Source organism: Vipera berus, assembly GCF_964194415.1.
Source record: "Vipera berus genome assembly, chromosome: 1".
NCBI classification, from domain to species: Eukaryota; Metazoa; Chordata; class Lepidosauria; order Squamata; family Viperidae; genus Vipera; species Vipera berus.
Genome location: NC_138202.1, coordinates 37,737,168 through 37,757,182, shown reverse-complemented (window position 1 = coordinate 37,757,182; position 20,015 = coordinate 37,737,168). Strand labels below are relative to the sequence as shown.

At 37.4% G+C, this 20,015-nt stretch overlaps 1 protein-coding gene across 1 annotated transcript; it reads left to right on the top strand.

Annotated features, from left to right (window-relative positions):
• The first annotated feature begins 5,293 nt into the window (after positions 1-5,293).
• LOC308660393 (extracellular tyrosine-protein kinase PKDCC-like) lies at positions 5,294-16,555 on the top strand. Its single transcript, XM_081314758.1, has 7 exons — positions 5,294-5,850; positions 7,805-7,927; positions 8,476-8,747; positions 10,291-10,370; positions 10,479-10,583; positions 11,731-11,907; positions 14,498-16,555. Exons 1-7 carry the CDS (start codon positions 5,377-5,379, stop codon positions 14,599-14,601), a joined length of 1,335 nt encoding a protein of 444 aa, XP_081170884.1. The 5' UTR covers positions 5,294-5,376; the 3' UTR covers positions 14,602-16,555.
• The last annotated feature ends 3,460 nt before the right edge of the window (positions 16,556-20,015 follow it).

Here is a 20,015-nt window from a genome sequence, read left to right as displayed (position 1 = left end):
GACAAAGAGAGTGACCTAGATATTTTTTTCTTCTTACAGATTATACAGGATTGCATTTATGCTGTTTTCAAGAGGATTCTTAGCACAATTACAAGTAACAATCTGAAATCCTCATCAGCTTTGGAATTTGGAAGCATAGAAAGGATTTCAGAGCCACAATTGTCCTATTTGTATTATACTGCATTTAAACATTTTCTAGCTCATAAGCAATTACTAAACTATTGCTTCCATTCTGTTATTAGTTTTATGAGAATTAGTGTAACGCTGAATTTTTACATTCTTGCAATCCATTTATAGAGACTTTTATTTTCTGTAGTTATCTTTTCCTCTAAGAATTCCTAGTTATAGACTCACTTTTATAGCCTCCCTTTCTTCTTACCTCCTACAATTCTACCCAAACTTTAGAGAGTTATTATGATTTCAATGGAAGGTAAAATTTCAATTATGCTTTCCATTTTCTGCTATTCCAACTACTATTCTGTTCCCTAAAGAAACAAAATACTCATTTTGGAAGGAGTTGAGTAGTAGGTGTTAAGAAATTATTTGCAAATTTTTATTAAAGTTGCACAAAGCAATGACCTGTTCATTTTGCTGTTGCAAGAGTTGGCAAGCATTATATTGACCATTATATCCCCAACAGCTGCCACTAGAGACAGAGAGAAAAAGAGAGATCTTAATCTTTTGTGAATATGCTATAGTACTGCGATAACAAATTCTACCAGTTACGTACTCTGCAAAATAAGTATTATTAGTCCTGATTCTCTTGCTATTCAGTTTCACTGGATAATCCTAAATTCTAGTATTGTGAGGAAGCTGGGAAAAGATATCTACGGTACTTTTTCTATAACATTCACCTTTATTGAAGAAAACCTCCCAAATTCATTAAGTGTAGGCAATTCAACTATGGTATTATGAGAATTGTTCTAGTGTTAAATTTTAAAAAATGACTTACCCTACTTGATTTAGTCTCATCAGTAGGAATGAGATTTGTTCCAGAAAGCCTTTTCCATTCTCAGATATCTGCTTTCTGAACCCTGAATATTTTCTGTAAGATGCCCTCCCTAACCTCTTTCGAGCCGAGATAATTAGGACCACACCATTCCATTTAGAAGTTTAAGAATTGATTGATTGATTGATTGATTGTTTTAGGCAAGCACCAGCCTATTTATTCAGTAGCCACTACTGGATGCTTGCTTATATTTTATTAAGTACAACTTATTTTATCTTACCCAGACTGCATTGAAATTTGCACTAAATAGTTAGTCTAAGCAATTTTGAGCATCTTAAGATGTTATAACAGAAGGTACAATCTGAAAGAGATGGAGAGGAATGCAGTACTCACTTCCACTCACATTTCTTTCAACTCAACCACTGTTAGGGTTTCCTTGCAAAACATAGTGTGTTTGGGTTTTCTACAAAATTTGGTTGGTCTACAAACTATAATTTTTCCTCTGGTTGGAAAAAAGGAAAATAATTATTATCCTCTCAACCTTTGAACTACATTATCATTACTGCAGTTTCTTCCAACAAACAAGCTTTTGACCTAGTTAACTTATTCAACATTAGGCTTTTTTTGCTCTGCTGCTGATGTGGAATCTATGATGAGATACTAGATAGTGTGGTAGTCCAAGACTTGGCTTTGATTAACTATATGAAAATTTGTTTTAGTTATCTTGAATCATGAAAGTTACTAAGGAAAATCTTTCTGTAAAATATTCCTGATCACCCCACTAAGAATTTAATCTGTTAAAACTACAGATTATCTTTCCACCCACTTTTCCACTTTTTACCTAATGGCTTGGCCAGTCAGCAGAACCATGATCGCTGATACAAACTGCAGAGAATTCTCAATCTGTGTTTTAACCATACCTAAGGCCAAACCAGATAATTTCAATATGGTATATATTTTTGAAGATATTTTTATTAATAAATATAAAAATATTCTAAACATGTTAACTTAAAAATCAGTCCTATATTGTTTAGTTTGCTTTCCAGTACCAGATAATCATTTGCTAAGTTTAACTAGTCTTGGGAGTTAATGGCAGGTGGTTGTAGCAGAGAGACTCAATGGTTAAATGATTGTGGCAGGACTGGTTACCTGGACAACAGTAGGTTCAACACAAAAGGAGAAGTAGTTGTCTCACTAGGAAAACACAAGGATGCAACTCTCAGCAGGAACTAGAAAACAAAGAGAATGTAGAAGCCAGCTGGCAGCCATTTGACCTCAGGCAGGGTTGAATGAGAGAGGTTTTTTTTCCATAGAACTTGATGACAGTCCAGAAGCAAAAGCATCTGGATGGTGCAGTTTAACTCCTTTTCATTTACATCTTAGGTCTAGTAGACATCCCTACAGCATCATCTGGAACACCCCCATGTCTTGTCCTATTCAGATCTAGTCCATATATGCAGTTCCTCCTCTGTTCAATGCAGTTCCATAAAAACTTTCTTGTGAAAAATCATTATATATGTGGAAGCAGGATGGCTTATTGAAGTCAAAAGGCTGTTCAAGAAAATTAAGAAGTATGTAGGGCAATTCAGAGTTATCATTATTTAAAAATCTCTTCCATTATAATACAGTAAACTGGCCTCAAGTAATTTCATTCAATGATGCACTGAAGAGCTGCTGAGTTCAGTTTATAGCACAAAATATGTATGTATCCTGTTTGGAGTTCCCCACCCACTTTCTTCACAGCATCCACTAGTAGGAATGGAAGCATTCACAAAGTGATGATTCCATTTATGTACCAAATGTCCATGCTATGGTCAAAGGACGCCCATGGGCAAGGCAAGTGCCATAGATAACACAACTTGTATGAAGGTCTCATCTGAATCCAACCAAATTTTGTCAAGATTTAAATGGGTGTCCCGATAGAGAGGATATTTCATGGCTCTTTTCCTTTAAAAATAAATCTTCTGGTTTACTTTCTATCTTCATCTTATTTCTGAATTAAGTTAATCTCTGACAAACCTGGAAAGATTATCAAGGAAGACATGGATCTCTACTAAAAGTACCTACCCATGAAAAAAAAACCCTTTACTTGTGGTTGGGAAAGAAGAGTTAAATCTAATCCATGCAAAAGATACCTAGAGTTCTGTTGCCAAACGTGGGAGTTTGGACTGGGCTTTCCATATTCATATCTTTAAAATATAAAAAATATATCTGATAAACAGTAGATTTTAAAATACCAGTATTTACAAATAAAAACATTTTAAGATTCTACAGCAGCACCAGAATTTAAAATCAGTTTGGAATGAAAAGGGGTCTTTTAAGACCTGTTACAGGCAGTGGAAGAATGGATCGTAGAATATAATTCCAGAGAAATATGGTCAATGCTGAAAAGATTTATTTCTTGTTGCCAATCTAATGCCAGATTATCACAGTCCATTTAAGGCCCAGGTACACAGATGTAGACACTCATTATAATACTTCCCTAATAATATTTTCCAATATTTATGAATAGTGTTTAAATCCATATGCTTGAATAGTGTAATAACTGTAATTATAGGAACTGATCTTAGTTACATGTTCAGAGAAAATTCCTAATTGTAAGAGCAGATTGCATTCATACACATAAGAAAGTGTCTTGTCTAGGAAGGGTACAAGAAAAGATTGAACAAAAATATGGCAGGAACGCTATAGACATCTTAAAATACCAGCAAATCATACTGATAGATCTCGGTGCCTTTAAATTCATATGCTAATTCTTATACTATATTTCTTCCACTTATCTATCTTTACACTTCATATATTCAGAAAAAGCAAGGAATAGCATCTTGAGAAATCTCAATTCTTTTTTCACATAAAAAGAAAAGCCTTTCCTAGCTGGAAAAGCTTGAAATTCATTGTAAGAAAAAGTAACAGCTTGACAGAAGTAATTTTCATTAGAATTGTTACTGCAATCCTTCACAAAATGTTATTAAGAATGCATCCCATTTTTTAAAGCATTTCGAGCTGTGCAATTGGAAATTAATCAGGTATTTATAAGTATATAGGAAAAATAGGCATAACATTAATAAAACTAAAGGATGTTCATACAAATTAGACTTTAGAATACTCCCCCCAAATACTGTAACAATACAATGGCTGAATATTTTGGAAAATCGATATGGCAGTAAAACAAATTCTAAAATGCTTTAACTAACACATAAGAGCGCATTTAAAACACAGCCCCAAAATTATTCCTAATCCTGTATTGTCTTAAAAACATGAGTGCAATAACATCCATTGATGCTATAAAAACACCCTAAAATGTTTTGTTTAAATAATTCCAAAGTCCTAGCATTAAGAAATGGCAATGGAATGGACAAGGTTTCCCCCCCCCCCCTTACTTTTTAAAGTGATGAAACCTGAAGGATTCCAAAGTGCCAGAACAATGGGGTACAAGTCTCCAACAAACAAAAATTGTGGGGTCTCAGAATGCCTGAGAGCCTTCTCCCCAGGTGTGGGATGGGACAGCTTGTGAGTTTCTTCATATTCCATACTTGCACTCTATTAGTTGTTTTATTTGCATGCTGTCCTTCCACCAAAGAAACTAGAGCCGTGGCTTGTTCTCTTAGGGCTTTTGAGCTTTTGAACTGTAATTTGCTGGAGGTTGGGTTTATACACATTCCCTTCAATTCCCTCCCTACCTTTAATAACAGCAGGAGCTCTAATAACCATGAAATGTTTGTGGCAAACGTTTCAAAGTAAGTAGCATGTTCTTTTCTGCATCACTTTGAAGTCCCCCCCCCATGAAGGTTTTCCTATATTCTTATCCCTCCAGCAACAACTGTAAAAGAAATTTTCCACTCCCAAATGCCCATTTTCCACTCCCAAATGCCCTTGTTTAACATTGATAACCCAAGCTTTTCGAATCCAGCGTATGTGAACTGCTCGATCAAAAAGCATCGCTCTCTGAGCTGGAAAAGAATTTGGAGGGTTTATTCCGGCGGTTGACAAAATCGGCGGTGAAGTTCATCACGGGGATGTCGGGGGGTCATCTTCAAGTGATATTTGCATTTAATCAATTCGACTGAAGCTCGTAGCCGAGCCAAATCCTCTCTCGAACAGTCGTCGCCTCGTTACTCCTTGCCACTGGAGAAAAGAAAAAGTTGGTTTGGGTTCTTCCCCGCCCCCGCCCCGCCCCGCCCCGAGAGAGTCCTCCAAAACACGAATGTGCATAATTTGGGGGGGCGGGTAGCTCTTACTTCTGCGATCTTGCTTCCGACCTACCCGATCGTTTGCAAGGCCAGTCTGCGAGGTGGGCAGTTCCTTGCTGGGAACCCGCCTCCTTGTCTGAAGCCTCACCTTTCTAGTTTCCCCAAACGCAGCCTGATAACTCAGGCCAGCTGCTCGCCACTGCGCTCCCTCCTTCCTTCCTTCCTTCCTTCTTCGCCATGCCGGGTCCTGAGGCGCTACTTGCGCTGTTGATCTTGCCCGTTCTCCTTGCTTTGGCCCTCGTTCTCTCGGGCCCCTGGAGGCTCTTAGATTCTCCGCCGCCTCTGGATCTGATGAGGGAACTGGAGCAGCGGCAACAAGACCTGAGTCGCCTGGTAGCCTCTGTCCAAGCGCGCGCTTCGCGATCCACCGCGAGGCGCGCAGAGGTCGCGGAGCCTTTGGGTTGCGCGCAACTGAACGGCCTGAGCGACGTGGGCGTGGTAGGGGCTGGCATTACGAAGCTGGTGCTGAGAGCGGTTTTGTCGCCCGGTGGCGAGGAAATCGCCCTGAAATCCGTGCACTGGACAGGCAGCGACGTGAGTCGCTGTGTGCAACGCTACGGCCACGCGGAAGGTTGTTTCCAGCTCGCCGCTTACAAGCTGTTGAAGGAGACGATTCTGCTGCGGACTCTGGATCACGAAGGGATCATCAAGGCACGTAGTACCGCCATCGCGCCGGGGAAGGAGGGCAGGAGACCCAGCCTAGGAGCCTAACTGGATGTTTTGGGTAGTTGTAAATGCTGTACCTTTCTTAAGATATTTCAACTAATTACGTTTCTCCCCGCTTTCAACCACGTGATGGTTGAGCGTGCTTGATCCAAGATTATTGATCTTTTAATGTGAGGTAATAGCCCAATCCTACTTTCATATCCTCGATTACTAGTTTCAAAGATGTAGCTCATGCCAGTTTACTGGGAATGGATATCAACATCTATAAGCTGACTACTCATTGCAGAGAGCAACATATAAATTTTTAAAGATAATGAGTCCAATGGTTTTGTCACATGACCAGATTTTAAGCTTTCACTACTCATTGTTTTGAGTCCAACCTCTCAGATTAGTAGGCCGATCCATAGCTTTTAGAAGGAAATCTTACAGATATATTTTATTTTGTAAATTACTTTGTGTGCAGTGCAACAAGCATGCATATTCTTCTGAAATTCCTTTGATTAGTTTAAAGGGGACCTATTCTAGGTTTACATACAACACATAAAATCAGTCATGTAATGACTGATCAATTGAAAAAACTTCATGGTCCTAGCTGGATTTGGTGGAGGGAACAATGCATATTTGGAGTAAAATGTAGGGCTGTGCTATATTACTTAATACTTCAACATGCAGTTTGTAAACTCCAGAAATTTGCTACTACAAAATATGAAGACAGCTTAGTTTAATGGTTTTTAAGAGGATTAATCAAATTAATGGTGAGTTAAGCTTTCAGTGGCCATGTTTCATAAATATCTGCCTAACCTCTGCGTATCACAGTGGTGATGAATCTGTGAATCTTTAGATGTTGATAATCTGCAAGTGTGCTGCATCCTTTCCACTGAACATGCTGGTTGTTGCTGCTGGCAGTGTTAGTCTTGTGACACCTGGACATGCCCAGCAGATGAAAGTGCTGTGTTAACTCTTGACAGGTCTTAGAAACTGAGAATGGTTGGCCTTATTCACTTCTTGGATTGGTGACCATGTGGGAATTTTAAGACTGTTAGGTAGGCTGAGAAGTAGAGAAGAATATGTCAGAGAAAGTTAGAGACAAACCACTGCCATACCGTTGCCAAGAAAATGCACAATAGTTAAAAATATTATATTTAAACACCTGAAGGGCCACAGAGTTCCATTCTGGAATACTATATGTTGGGGAACAATAATGGGAGATGTTTCATGCTTATATGCCTTGTAAGCTTTCTTTGGGCAGTCCAATATGAGTCCTGGGGCTCTGATGCACAGTGCTTTTTTTGTAAAAGAAAAAGGTGCCGGAACTCCATTCTGGGCGTTCTATGACAAAAAAAGCCCTGCTGATGCATATACTGCTCAAGATGTTTTTTTCTCCCATGGCTTCCTCTCACTTTCTGCAAGAAAGCCATAATATTTATTTAGCGGGATAAAGGGTAAAGGTGGGGAGTATCATTCAAAATATGCCAATTGAGTTTGCAGCGTTGAATAAAATAGAAAGTATTTGATCCCAAACATAAAGTGCAGTGGGTAACATCTAATCAGAATTCTCTTTCTTGGTTTGATTACTGTTTATTACCCTACAGTGCTTGCAACCGGAGGAAACCCACAAGAAGCAATTTTCTAAACCTCTTTGAAAGAAAATTACTCTTGGCTGATTTAGTGGTAAATAAACATAAGTAAGAATAAAGAGTTATCTGGGAGGTATAAACCCTCAACTTCAAGATGCAGATGAATTAACTTCATGAATTATAACTTCTACTAACATGCTTAGGATCAACTATGTAAGGCATACTTTTACTGTAGCAAGAGCAGTTGAATTTTTAAATCTTCATTTGACCTTTCTCACCATTAGCAAAATATTTTTTTCCCAAAGAATAATTTCTATATTTTGCATCTGTATTAATACTTCATTCGGTTTTTCTCCTGACAGCTGCATGGTCAATGCTATAATAATAGCCTATATCCTGAAATGAAAGTGGTTTCCATGCTGGAGCTTGGAACCCCTTTGGAGATGATTCAGCTTCTGCAGATTCCCTGGGAAGAGAGATTTAAAGTAAGGAAACAAAAGCAAAGAGGATTTTATCAATAGCAATAGGCCCAATCCTGAATCATGATAGAAGGAAGGTCTGGGGAAGATCTTTGCTCTTGAAAACATGGTATTAAACTTCTGTGTAAATCCTGTGGACATGCCATTCCTGGAGACATTCTAGCTATTATAAATCTTTGGGCCTGGAAGCTATTAGAAGTATTGTAACACATCAGTGTCAGTATATCTGTAAACAGATATAGGCAGGAGCAAATTCTCTGCACTGACATTTCTGGACTGTTTCAAAGGCAACTTATCTACAGTAAACTACTAGTAGTCTGTTTAACTTTAGAATGCATATTAAGGTGCAATTAAACAATATGGGAAAATTAGCTGTGATCCCATTACATTGTTACATTAGATCAACATATACATTAAGGTCTTACATTTTTGCCATAGCAGATATACTGTAATTCCAATGAATTGTGCATTGAGCTGCAAAATAATAGGAAGAAAGGTAGACTGCTGGTGTTATAATGTAAGAAAATCTCTTATTTGTTTATCATATCTTTCAGATTTGTCTGGAACTGGTAGAACTGCTCTATTACTTGGCAAATTCTCCTCTGGGTTCCATTGCTCTTCTAGATTTCCAACCAAGGCAATTTGTTATGGTGAATGGGCTCCTGAAAGTTACAGACCTGGATGATGTGAGCACTGAGGAGCTGTCTTGCAAAAGGGATCAAGATTGCATTCTCAAATTCCCCACAAAAACCTTCTTTCTGAAATGTGCCAGCCATAGGAACTGTAAAGGAATAAATGAGAAACGGAATCTTTTCAATGCATATCGGTAAGTTGGATAAAGAAAAACCGGTAAGTTTAAAAGAAAAAGAACTGGAGTAGAACATCATCACATATGCCATGTATTTTTAGCATTTACTTTCATGTAGTATTTTTTTTGTCAGACTTCTCCAACTACTGTATTCTGCCGTATTAGATTGCAATCCTCAAAATTCTATCTATGAAGACCAATGTGTCTGGAATTCTGGGTCTTTTACTCAATACATCTGGAAAGTGCTAATTTACAGGAAGTTGTTCTACATTACTATAATTCTTTAAACATTGGTGCATGTTGCATAGTAGTTTGACTAAAGTTATCATTCATAAATGCTTTTCCCTGGAAACCACATATTAAGTTACTTTTTGTTTGCTTTCAAAAATTCCTCAGGCTTGGGGAATAACGTACTGGACAGTATGTACGGTACTATATGTCTGAAGTTGGTTAGACAAATGGCTAAAAGTAGATGGAAGGAATGCTGACCCCATCAGTGCTGATATGTTATACTAAGAATTAAATGATTGCTTCTGCTAGTTAAATGGATCTCACTTAGAAAGGAAGATGGAAGCAGAAAAATCTTACATTTTTCAAGATTTATTTGATGAGAGTAAGGTTTAGATCCAGGCAAACTTAGAGTACTGCTTAGATTCAGGCAAACTTAGGCAGCACTAACAAGTGTCTACTAGCTTACTAGGAAGCAACAAAAAAAGTAAGTTGTAACAGACAGTAGATCTGAAAAAGTATTCTTTGTATTAATTTGTATGAATATAACATTGTTCAAAATTTTGCTGAGATAGAAATAGTAGTGCTTAATGTAAGCCTTCTTCCTGCATGACTGACTTTATTAGAAAATGAAAGGTAGCACTACTCATTCTCAGAGCAACTAATATATGGGAGGGCACCAGGTTGGAGCAAGTTGAGTATCAGTTTCTCTTTTAACCCCAGAGTGACAATTAATGATTTGGGTGGCCATATAAATTGGATAAATAAGTCAAGATATATTATGGCTTAACATGATATGTAAATCCTGTAGGTGACTTTGCCACAATTAGCTCATGAGAGTGGGACCAAAGAGTCAGGCAGTTCTTTAAAATTAATGTATTGCTGAGTATGCACACTTTAAACAAGAAATGGTGAGTTTCTTTGAATTAGTTAATGAATTTTCTCTTGCCAAGTCACATGCACTGATGCCTCTCTTATCTCATTATATCCTCTTCTCAGGCACAAAAACTGGGTAAATGGTGTTTACAAATGGGATATTTCAAATATGTTCCAATTCACTTCTGGGAGGCTCATGGACAAAACTTGAAGCATCATTTCATTGATAAAGATTTGTTTCATTATGGGGTGGACCAAACATTTCAATAAAAATAAAAAGCCCTTGTTGGTGTAAACAGATTTTTCTGTTCTGAATTTAGCTCTAGCCAAGAAGCTTCAATTTCATTTTGTTAGAAATTATAAGATTTAAGTTTTTTGTTATCAATCTTTACTAAATCTTTACTAAAATTTGGCATATTTCTGTTTAAATATGTAAGGCTTCATATATGTTTTTTAGGTATTTCTTCACTTATCTCTTACCACATACTGCACCCATTGCTTTGCAACCAATTTTGAAGGACATCTTGAATGCCACAGGTACGTGCTAGTTCAAAATGTTAAATATATGTTTAAAATGTTTATATAAACAAGAACTGCTTTACAGTATTTTTCGCCTTACAACATTCTTTTCCCCTCTGCATGTAGGTGATTTACGATATGGAACAAATGAAACTCTACGAGCTTTCAAAAAAGTTTTGCATTTGTACAAGTCAGGACTTTATCTGCTGAAAAAGCCTTCTCACTTAAAAGGTATGGATATCATAACTAGTGAGGAAGATCAGACTAAATGCATAAGGACCTGACCCAGTTAAAATGTGCTTAATTAAAGCCCATTGTAATCAATGCTAGCTTGGTCAACATAAATCCCTTTGGGATTTGAGTCATTGAGATTTTGGTAAAATTAGCTTTCCCTAAAAAGGGACCTCTGACTGCATTGAGTAGGATTTACTTCATTTTGGGAGCTTTTCTTTTGAACAACTCTCATGCATTAGTAAATCTATGATGGGAAATGAGGACATACCATACCTTCTAGCATTGACGCTAATGAGTGTCAGCCACATTCCTCTGCTATTATTTATACAACATACATCTGAAAAGTCAATCAGCTTCAGAGCAGCCAAGTGTACATGCTTGATTCCCTTTTAAGATAATATTGTGCATATAGCTATGGCAGTTGGGATTGGCAATCTGGTCTAAATGAACACCCTCGGTTCCTTTCTTAATGCCCACTTAATGCTCATTTGACATTTTAAAAATATTGTTTTAATAAAACCAACATATAAGGAAATGACATTTTATAAAACAAAACTTTGACTATTTTGTAAGCTTCAACTCTTCAAATGTATCTTAGGCTCCAAAATGGTTGTCTACAACATTAGAGGATGTTGCTTGTGGTCATAGCCTTATTTCTATTTCATATATCCATAGATTGTGTAATGGCTTATCTTCTGAACATTCTAGTTTTAGGTGGTATGCTTAGGTCAGTTTCATTATGAATAAATTTATTGATTTCTTTTGAAATGCTTTTAAAATGTGGAAGAAGTTGCCAGAGCTTGAAAATTCTTGCAGGATTGTTTGGAGAATGGAACGCCTACTTCTTTATGTAATAAATTCTTCACCCTTCTAAATGCAAAAATAGAGTCACTGATGGCATGAAGGATGTCCAAGGAGACAAGAGTTAAAGTTATGGCTTTCCACCCTGTTAATAAAGAGTAGCTTTGGTATGTGTGAGAGAGACAAGATTTACAACTGTTTTGCTAGATATGCCTGGGAAGATAAGTTCTGGTTGGGATGCAAAATCTTAAAACATCCTTTCCATTTTTCTCATTTCTGAAATACTTCTGAGTTTCCAACAGGTACGTAGTAGTAATCCTTTATCTTTTCTCCCTATCCTCAGAATATTTTGTCGTAAAGGGATTGCACAGTACGGATACAGAGGACTATAAGTGTTGGCCTTCGTATAGCCCTTTGAGATGCATGTTGTCTGTTCATAATGTAGAAGAAGCTGCCTCCATTTGCAGTTACCATCCACAGTGCCAATATTTTATCATCACTCCACAGAGAACATGGACAGGTGAGAATAGATGGCATTATGAACATCACATAGGCATTTTCCTCAAAAATCCATAAAAGATTCACAGAAGATCTATGCATGCTTTTACTTGGATTTGAATAAGTGTAAACTGCAGGAAAGATATATTCATGTAGTATAACACTACCAGCTGCTTGCAAGATCTTCCGTATTTTATGCAATTTTTGAAAGGGCATTCGTCTGTATATGCATACAGCTCTGTCCATAATCAGGTATCCTGGGAAGGCAGAATTTCTGATTCCGAATAGGTTAAGAGCATATTTAGATAAAAGCACTCATAAAAATCTTTGCAGAACCATGAACAGCTTTAGAAATACCCAAAATAAAAAGATGTAGGGGATATCTCCACATCCTGTTATTTTAGTTCTACTCTGGAGAAAGTGATCATTCAAAACATTCAAGGTAAGTAGTTTTTTTTATGTGTTGGCTTCATCTGTTTTATCAGCTTCACAGATTTTTCTCCTGCTTAAATTGAATTTTGTTTGTCTTTAAAGAATACATTTTAAATCTATCTATCCTCAGGCACAGATTTGAGATATGGTATACTGAGATGCATATTTTCAGCCATGAAGTTACATCAAATTCCCTTCCTTCCTTCCTTCCTTCCTTGCTTGCCAATTGAAACTGATTTACTCTGATTAAATAACTTTTGTAACTACCAAAGACAGGATAAGTAATGCGTGTTGTATACAAATTTTTGTATAAAATACCTTGGGTATCCAAGATAAAGGTTCTAAAAATGAGAACTGCTCTTATAATATTTGTGATAATTCTTTTTATCTATATTCCCAAAGCGACATGCTTCATGAATGTCCTTTAATTTACATCAATTACAATCTTCCAATGAAGATTGTGTCCAATTTTATCTGACATTTCTATAGACATCTGAGCGTTAATGCACACCATAGAGGCAGATTGAGCAGTCAAGAATTTGCACTTTTCTCTATTTGAACAATATATTAATTGTATTATCAATATGGTTAATATATGCCAATTATCTCAACAAATTATCTTAGTTATATTAATTTTGTGTTTCAGTGCTTTCTAAGAATCTTATAGCTTAGTGATGAAGTTCCCAATTTCTGTTCTTGGTGTCTTCTTTTAAAATAACTAGCATAATCAGGAAAGACCATATTGTCTGGCAATACTAAGCCTAGATGGAATATTATTGTATTCTATTTAGAACATGCTTGCAGAAATTTTCTGCTTATGGAAAGGAATTGTTTATCAATAATTTCAATAGTTTAATGTTCTCTGGAATGGAAAGGAAATACTCTTAGAACTTTTTCTTGAGCTGATTGTTCTATGAGAAAGAAAAAAATGTTAGGACTCCTAACTTAACTTTGCTTATGCTTGTTGGTAACTGATAGTGTCTTTGCTTATAGCATCAGTCTGCATCCCTATCTAAGTGAAGATCCATTGCAGAAAGATAAAAGGCAGGAAGACACCCTTTCTTCCATTTTTATAATCACTTCTCCCTTGTTATTCCTAATAAAACCCTCCTCACAAAAGCTTGGCAGAATATAAAAACAGGGTTGACTATTAAAGGACTAACCCAAATGCCAGCAGGTCAGTTCTTGAGTGGTGGTTGACTGACTTACTACTACTACCACTTCTTGTTTTCGATACTAACATTAAAAAATCATTCTACTGCCAGACTCCTACCCAGTGGTGGGATTCAGCCGGTTCGCACCACTTCGGCAGAACCGGTAGCTAATTTTTTGTTGCCCAGGCCCAGAATGGACTTCCAGAAGCGGCATCCACACAAATAACTGGTTGTTCACATATTTGAATACCACCACTGCTCCTATCTATGTGCCTAGTGTTAATTGGGACTGGCCTTGTTTAATTTTCAAGTCCAGACAATCAGGTGATACCCCCAGATTATTTTTGTTTAATAATAATAAACTTCTGTAGACAAATTAGCAGGGAAAGGGAAAGGAGTAATATACCTAAAGCAGTGCCATATTCATTACATTCGAGTCTGAAGATTTTCCCAACTTGGAGACTGCCAGATATGTTGAATTCCATATCCCATCATTTACATATAGTACACCGTAGTTGAGGATAAAAGGATTTTTAGATCACCTCGAAGGCATTAAGCTAGGCAAGGTTGTTTTAAAGTATAAGGCAGCTTTTTCTAATACTTCCAGATGTCTTGGATGACAACACCAACACCAGCAAAGCTCGAATATGTGTTAAATATCCCCTGAAGATGTTGATTGATTCTGCTCCAGTTTGTGACATATTTTATACAATCTAACTGCTCTCTTGAGAATCATAACACTATGTTGTTGAATTACTGTATCAGTTTCTCCCCATCCTTCCTCTTTCCACCTTTATGGCCAGAAGGGGAATTTGCATTGAGTGTGGTGTGGAACATCCATTGGCCCTTTTTGTGGGGGGTACTCTATAGAAATACAGGAATCCTGTGGTGACCAAGATCTAAAGCATTTCTGGAGTACAATAACATTTCCATTGTACCATTTAGTCTTAACCTGTGCACAATTATCTTATTTACTGTTGTCAATATTCTTTTTCACAGCATTTCAATCCTTCTTTTCCCCTTCAGGGCGTCCTCTTGCTATTTTTCAAAGCAATTTGACATACTTAATTCCAGGTAGCACCATGAAGGTTTATGTTAAACGATCTGCATCTTCAAGAGGAAGCCTTTGATTGAGATGCTAGAGAAAACTTGGCATTGTTACTGGGACTAATGCTTTCAACACCAATGGATTACATTATTTCTGCTGTGAAGTAATTATCAACACTAGTTTTATGTGAACAAATGTTTCAATAATCAAAGCTCTTTATACAAGAAGTTATCCAACACAGGGGCATTTTGTAAACTGTTTCATACTTAACAACTTTGCAAATCTCAAATTCAGCCACCATTGGGATTGGATGAACTGGCTTTATATACATTCAGTCATGTGTTTCTAATTTGTTATGTTTTTTTAAAACACATAAATGCATTTATTTTTTTATGGAATTGTTCTTCAGGGACACATTAATATAGGCTTTCTTTAATATATGCTTTTTACATACACAATTTCCCTATAAAAAGGTTTCTCACTGCCTCCTTCCTAGGGCTGAGAGAATGACTGACCCAGGGTAATCCAGCTGGTTGTGTGCCTTAGGCAGGAATAGAAGTTAAGTCTCCTAGTTCCTAGCCTGATCTTAACCATTATATCAAGCTGGCTGTTTTTTGTAATATTTAAGTTTATGTAAATATGGTTGAGCAAGTGCAAATGCACACAGTCCTCAGAAGGATTTACCAGTAGATCTTTGAATGAGTGGCAGCTGACTTGCAAAAAATTCTAACCATTTATCATTTCAGCAACATTATTCTGATACTCAGAACAGGTCCATGTTTTGCTGTGTCATTCTAATTGCATCCATTACCTCGTGTATAAGGAACCTCACTTGACAACTCTCAGGACAGATTTTTAACATATCTGTAAACCAGAAATCTTTACTTCTTTACATTTTAACAACACTCAGCAGCAAATTCCTTTGCCCTCCCCCCACCCCCATCCTTACATCCTGCCAGAAGCCAAATTAAAGTTTGAATTTTGCTCAGCCTCTTTTATTTCCTTTCTGACTCACAGGCATGTTTATCTAATTTAAACTGCCCTTGAGGAGAGAAAGTTAAACCTTTCATTAAAACTGCTGATGACACCTTTGAAGGATAAATATTTCCAAATCACTGTTTTCATTTACCCCTTTTCCCTAACAAACGATACTTTAAGGGACTTTGCATTTGATTATTTAAATTTCCAGCATTTCTTCTGGCTAAATTTAATTTTTTCCAGTTTCAAACCTTAAAATAATACCATAGCTTGAACCTATTGTCATTGAATAATGCAGTCCGCAAAAACAAAAAGGTGAAACACAGATATTTACTTCGATTATTTTAATTCAGTGTGATTACTTGTGATATGTTTAAAGTTTTGTACCAATCTTGGAGGTTGTTCAGTATTACTTTCAGTGAAAGAAATCCTGCTGAGCAAAATGTTCAATTACTTGTATGTATATCTATGAGTTTTTTAAAAATAAATATATTTTTTTCATTCTGATAATGGATTGTTGTCCCTTTAAAAAAAGGTTCATATTTTCCAGTTTAGTAACCAAAAAAAAAAAAATTAAGATGCCACTGAACACTATTTTCAATTGTTAACATGAAAGTTCTATCTTTAGGGGAAAACTAGTTACTTCTTTTATCATCCTTTCAGTTCATGGTTTCAAATAATCGTTGAACTTGTAGGCCACCTGATTTTTCAATTATACTAGGCAGCTCGTAACAACCAAGGAAGTTAGAATAAAACATAAAAAAATAAAAAAGATACGAAGCACTATAAAATGAGGGGTCTCATGCTCTTTTACCAAAGGCTTTTGTAAAGAATCAGATTTTCACAGCTCTTCTAACAACACCAGAGTGGGAGCCATCCAGATCTTGGTGAGAAACCTCATTTCAGAGGACAGGAACTGTTACAGAGAAGGTGTGCTTCTAGAGTCCTAACATAAAAATGTTTAATCAAAGGAAAGTAGAGCACACCAATTATAAATCATGATTCTTGGAAAAAACTGCTACTGAACTTAAAGCTATTAATCATTCAGGAAATAACAGATGAACAGGTGTGTTGTGCAATTAGCTCACATGGTGTAACAAGATGGTGGATTTGTCACTGAGTTGGGGCACGAAGAGAGGCTCAGCCAATCTCAATGTATACATGGTTGTACTTTGACAATAAAGGTTCATTCATACAAGAATATACTTCGTAGCTAAGGTGACAGGTTTAGATGTGATTGACAGGAGAATCTATGGGAATGCAGATGTATAGAGCAGTCAAGGAAGATCCCATGCTAAACTACAAGCCCAGTTAGTAAACCATCATGACAAGCTGTAGATAACACGTATGGTTTATGCATGAATGGGTTCAAGTGTAGCTTACTGCTGAGACTATCTGGGCATCATGGAAGAAAGCTTAGCCTCATAGCAACATTTCCTAAATCACAAAAGTATGATGAGGCAACATGAGTTTAAGAGGTAGGCATTTTTAAAAGTTTTCATTTAACTGTAGCATGGGAGCACGTATGTGTATACAGACACATTGAATACAAGAAACCTCTATAGCACAACTGGATCCAAATCATATCCATTCTAGAAAAATGTTTTAAGAAGATCAAAATTCTTAGGTGGTCAACATATTTTCCAGAAATTCTCATATCCTACTATGATATGAAAAATACTGTATGTTCTTATAGTTGATGATTAAGGGTGATACGGAGATGCTGAATGATTTTAAGGGGCAAATTATTACATGGCAGGAATTCTAAATCTCTGCTCCTGCTGCTTTTCCATGGATATGGGATAAACAAAAATCCCTCTTCCAGGCATGGGGAAAGTATCCTGAAAAAGACATACTGAAGGAGAAAAAAGATTCAGAAGTGAAAGAACAAGTCTCCACAGTTCCTATAATAATGCTGCTTGCTCTTACATAAACTACTGGTAAAATTTAAATAACTGCAGCATCCTTCAGCTGCATTTTACTGGGTGTGCTGTTACACACACTTGCTATTGCGTTATAATTTGGCTCACAGGCAATTTAATAATACAATGTTCCCACTGTACTTTAAGCTTGCCTATACCATCCATGTTGACGACTTATGATTCTAGAATACATATATTGATCCTTTGGGGGCAAACGTTGACATTCTGTGGCAGCTCTCTGTAAGTAACCAGAGGTTTGCACCAATGCAGTGTTTGGATACTGTTGACGTGTGTTGCAAAGGCCTCTGTTAATTACAATTGCACACCCCTTCTTTGCCATTATAATGCACCTCTGCTCTGTAAAAGTGTGGAGAAAGCAACTCTTTTTAGAAAGGAAGCCATGAGCGCTAATACTATTTAGCAGGAGAATAAAGCTACTGACAAAGATCTGGTTATAATGGTGACCTCACTAAAGTGGGGTTTGCAATAGAAACAAAAACAGAGAAACAAAAGATTGCTTTGGATGAGTAAGAGATAATGGCTTATCTTTCCTATCTTTGGACCTTGGAAGATAAAATCAGCAATATACTCAATATGGGAAGTCAGCCAAATGCTATAATCTATTATCTTGAATACGTGGTAATGCTTTCAGCAACTTAGTTCCCATGGAAATTAGCTGCAATTAAAAAAAACACCCAGCCATTCTCTAATCCTTTCAGATTGCAAACATTTCATATTTCTTCTAAAGTTCTTTTTGTCATGTCCTAATGTTTTAAAATAAAATGATACAGATGGTCCTCGACTTACGACCACAATTGAGCCCAACATTTCTGTTGCTAAGTGGAAGTTGTTAAGTGAATTTTGCCCTATTTTATGAGTTTTCTTGCCACAGTTGTTAAGTGAATCACTGCTGTTAAGTCAATAACATAGTTGTTAAGTGAATCTGGCTTCCCCATTGACTTTGCTTGTCAGAAGGTCTCAAAAGATGATTACAAGACTCTGGGACACTGCAACCTTCATAAATATGACTCAGTTACCAGTTGATCACATGACCAAGGGGATGCTGCAATCGTGTGTGTGTGTGTGTGTGTGTGTGTGTGTATTCTTTGTCTTGATATTTGGTGTGAATTAATGATCTATGATGAATTTGGACATTCTCTTCAAATATCTGCTCAGTCATGAACTCTTTAAGGATTCAAACTCTTCAAGCAGCCAAAGAAATTCCCTCTGTGGTTTCTGATTCCATTTCTAGGTGTAAGAAGATTTAATTACTGAATTTGGAGCAGCTATAAAATTTATGCTAACTGAGCCATCGTCTCCAGGCAGCTCATTTGATTATTTATGTCATTGACTAGACATATCTGATGGGTTTGCAAAAAAACTTCATGATCGCCAGATTGCAAAAAGAGACCCACCCAGTATCACATATATGGGTGGAGGGCTGTACAAATTGAATAAATACTGTACATAAACAAATCTTTTTATAGACTATAGAATCACAGTACTTTCCCAAGTGGATTCTCTCATTTAAAGAAGGAAAGAAAATGCTTCATGTTAAAGGCAGGTGCTTGTTTGAACCGTGTTGCCTTCAGAGATATTGTACAGAGATATTTTCCTACCTATCCACTGTTATTAGGCTGCTATGTTATCTCTAAGGAAACTCGGAGCATCATTTTTATTTTTCAAGTATTGATGCTCCATAAACTGAGCATGAAAATAATAGCTATATCTAGTAATTAATATTCAGAATAAAATGCCTTTGCTCCTGAAAACAGTACAGACCAGACTGTGAGTAGAATTATTCATGGATTTGAATTTGTCATAAGAAATTGTTTGTTCCTTTTTTAAAGATGTCAGGATAGATGGCCTTTACCCATCTGGCATATTTGGCTTCAGAAAATGCCCTACTGGTAGGAAAGAGAAAACCTTTCCTCAACTACTCTTTCCCTACCATACAGTACATAATCTGCACATTCAAGTCCTCTGCTCTCAAGTTGTCTTTTTTTCCCTACGCTAAACAAGTCTCAGTTATAACTTTCTCTTATAGTAGAATTGCCCCAATCTTTTTATAATTGTAGTCATGTTGACAGTGGCGTAGCGTGGGTTGTCAGCACCCGGGGCAATTTGCGCCCCCTAACCCGGTGACGTCATGGCACCGCCGAAAAGACGCACCCCGCAGCGGCGTAGACTTTCCAAGAAGAGTCGCGCGCATGCGGGATGCTTCTGGGTCCCTCTCGAGGGTGGCTGGGCGGGGCTCCGACCTGCAAGAGCCGCTGCATTCAAGCTCGCACGTGAGCCCCGCTAAATAAAGCCACACATGCGCACGAAGCTAGGCCAGCCGGCCGGCGGGTCCATCTTCGCTCGGCCAAGCCTGCCGGGGCGCCTGCGGGGCGCTTGCGGTTGGCCTGAGCCTGGGCGGAGAGTTGGGCGCTTCTATTTATTTTATTCAGTTTATGTGGCCGCCCATCTCACCTGCCGGACTCGTTTCGCTTTGCAAGAAAGAGCAGCTCGAGAGCGGAGCCAAGCCGACTCTGTGCAGCCCTTGGGGCTCCCTGAGCAGCTCAGTGCGAGCGCGCCCCCCCCAGATGTTGCGCCC

Excerpts from the sequence above, each read along its gene's own strand:
- LOC308660393 (XM_081314758.1), top strand. The coding sequence starts at position 5,377 with ATGCCGGGTCCTGAGGCGCTACTTGCGCTGTTGATCTTGCCCGTTCTC. Across the intron at positions 10,371-10,478 it reads GGACATCTTGAATGCCACAG|GTGATTTACGATATGGAACA; the intron begins GTACGTGCTAGT and ends CTCTGCATGTAG. Across the intron at positions 11,908-14,497 it reads TCCACAGAGAACATGGACAG|GGCGTCCTCTTGCTATTTTT; the intron begins GTGAGAATAGAT and ends TTTCCCCTTCAG.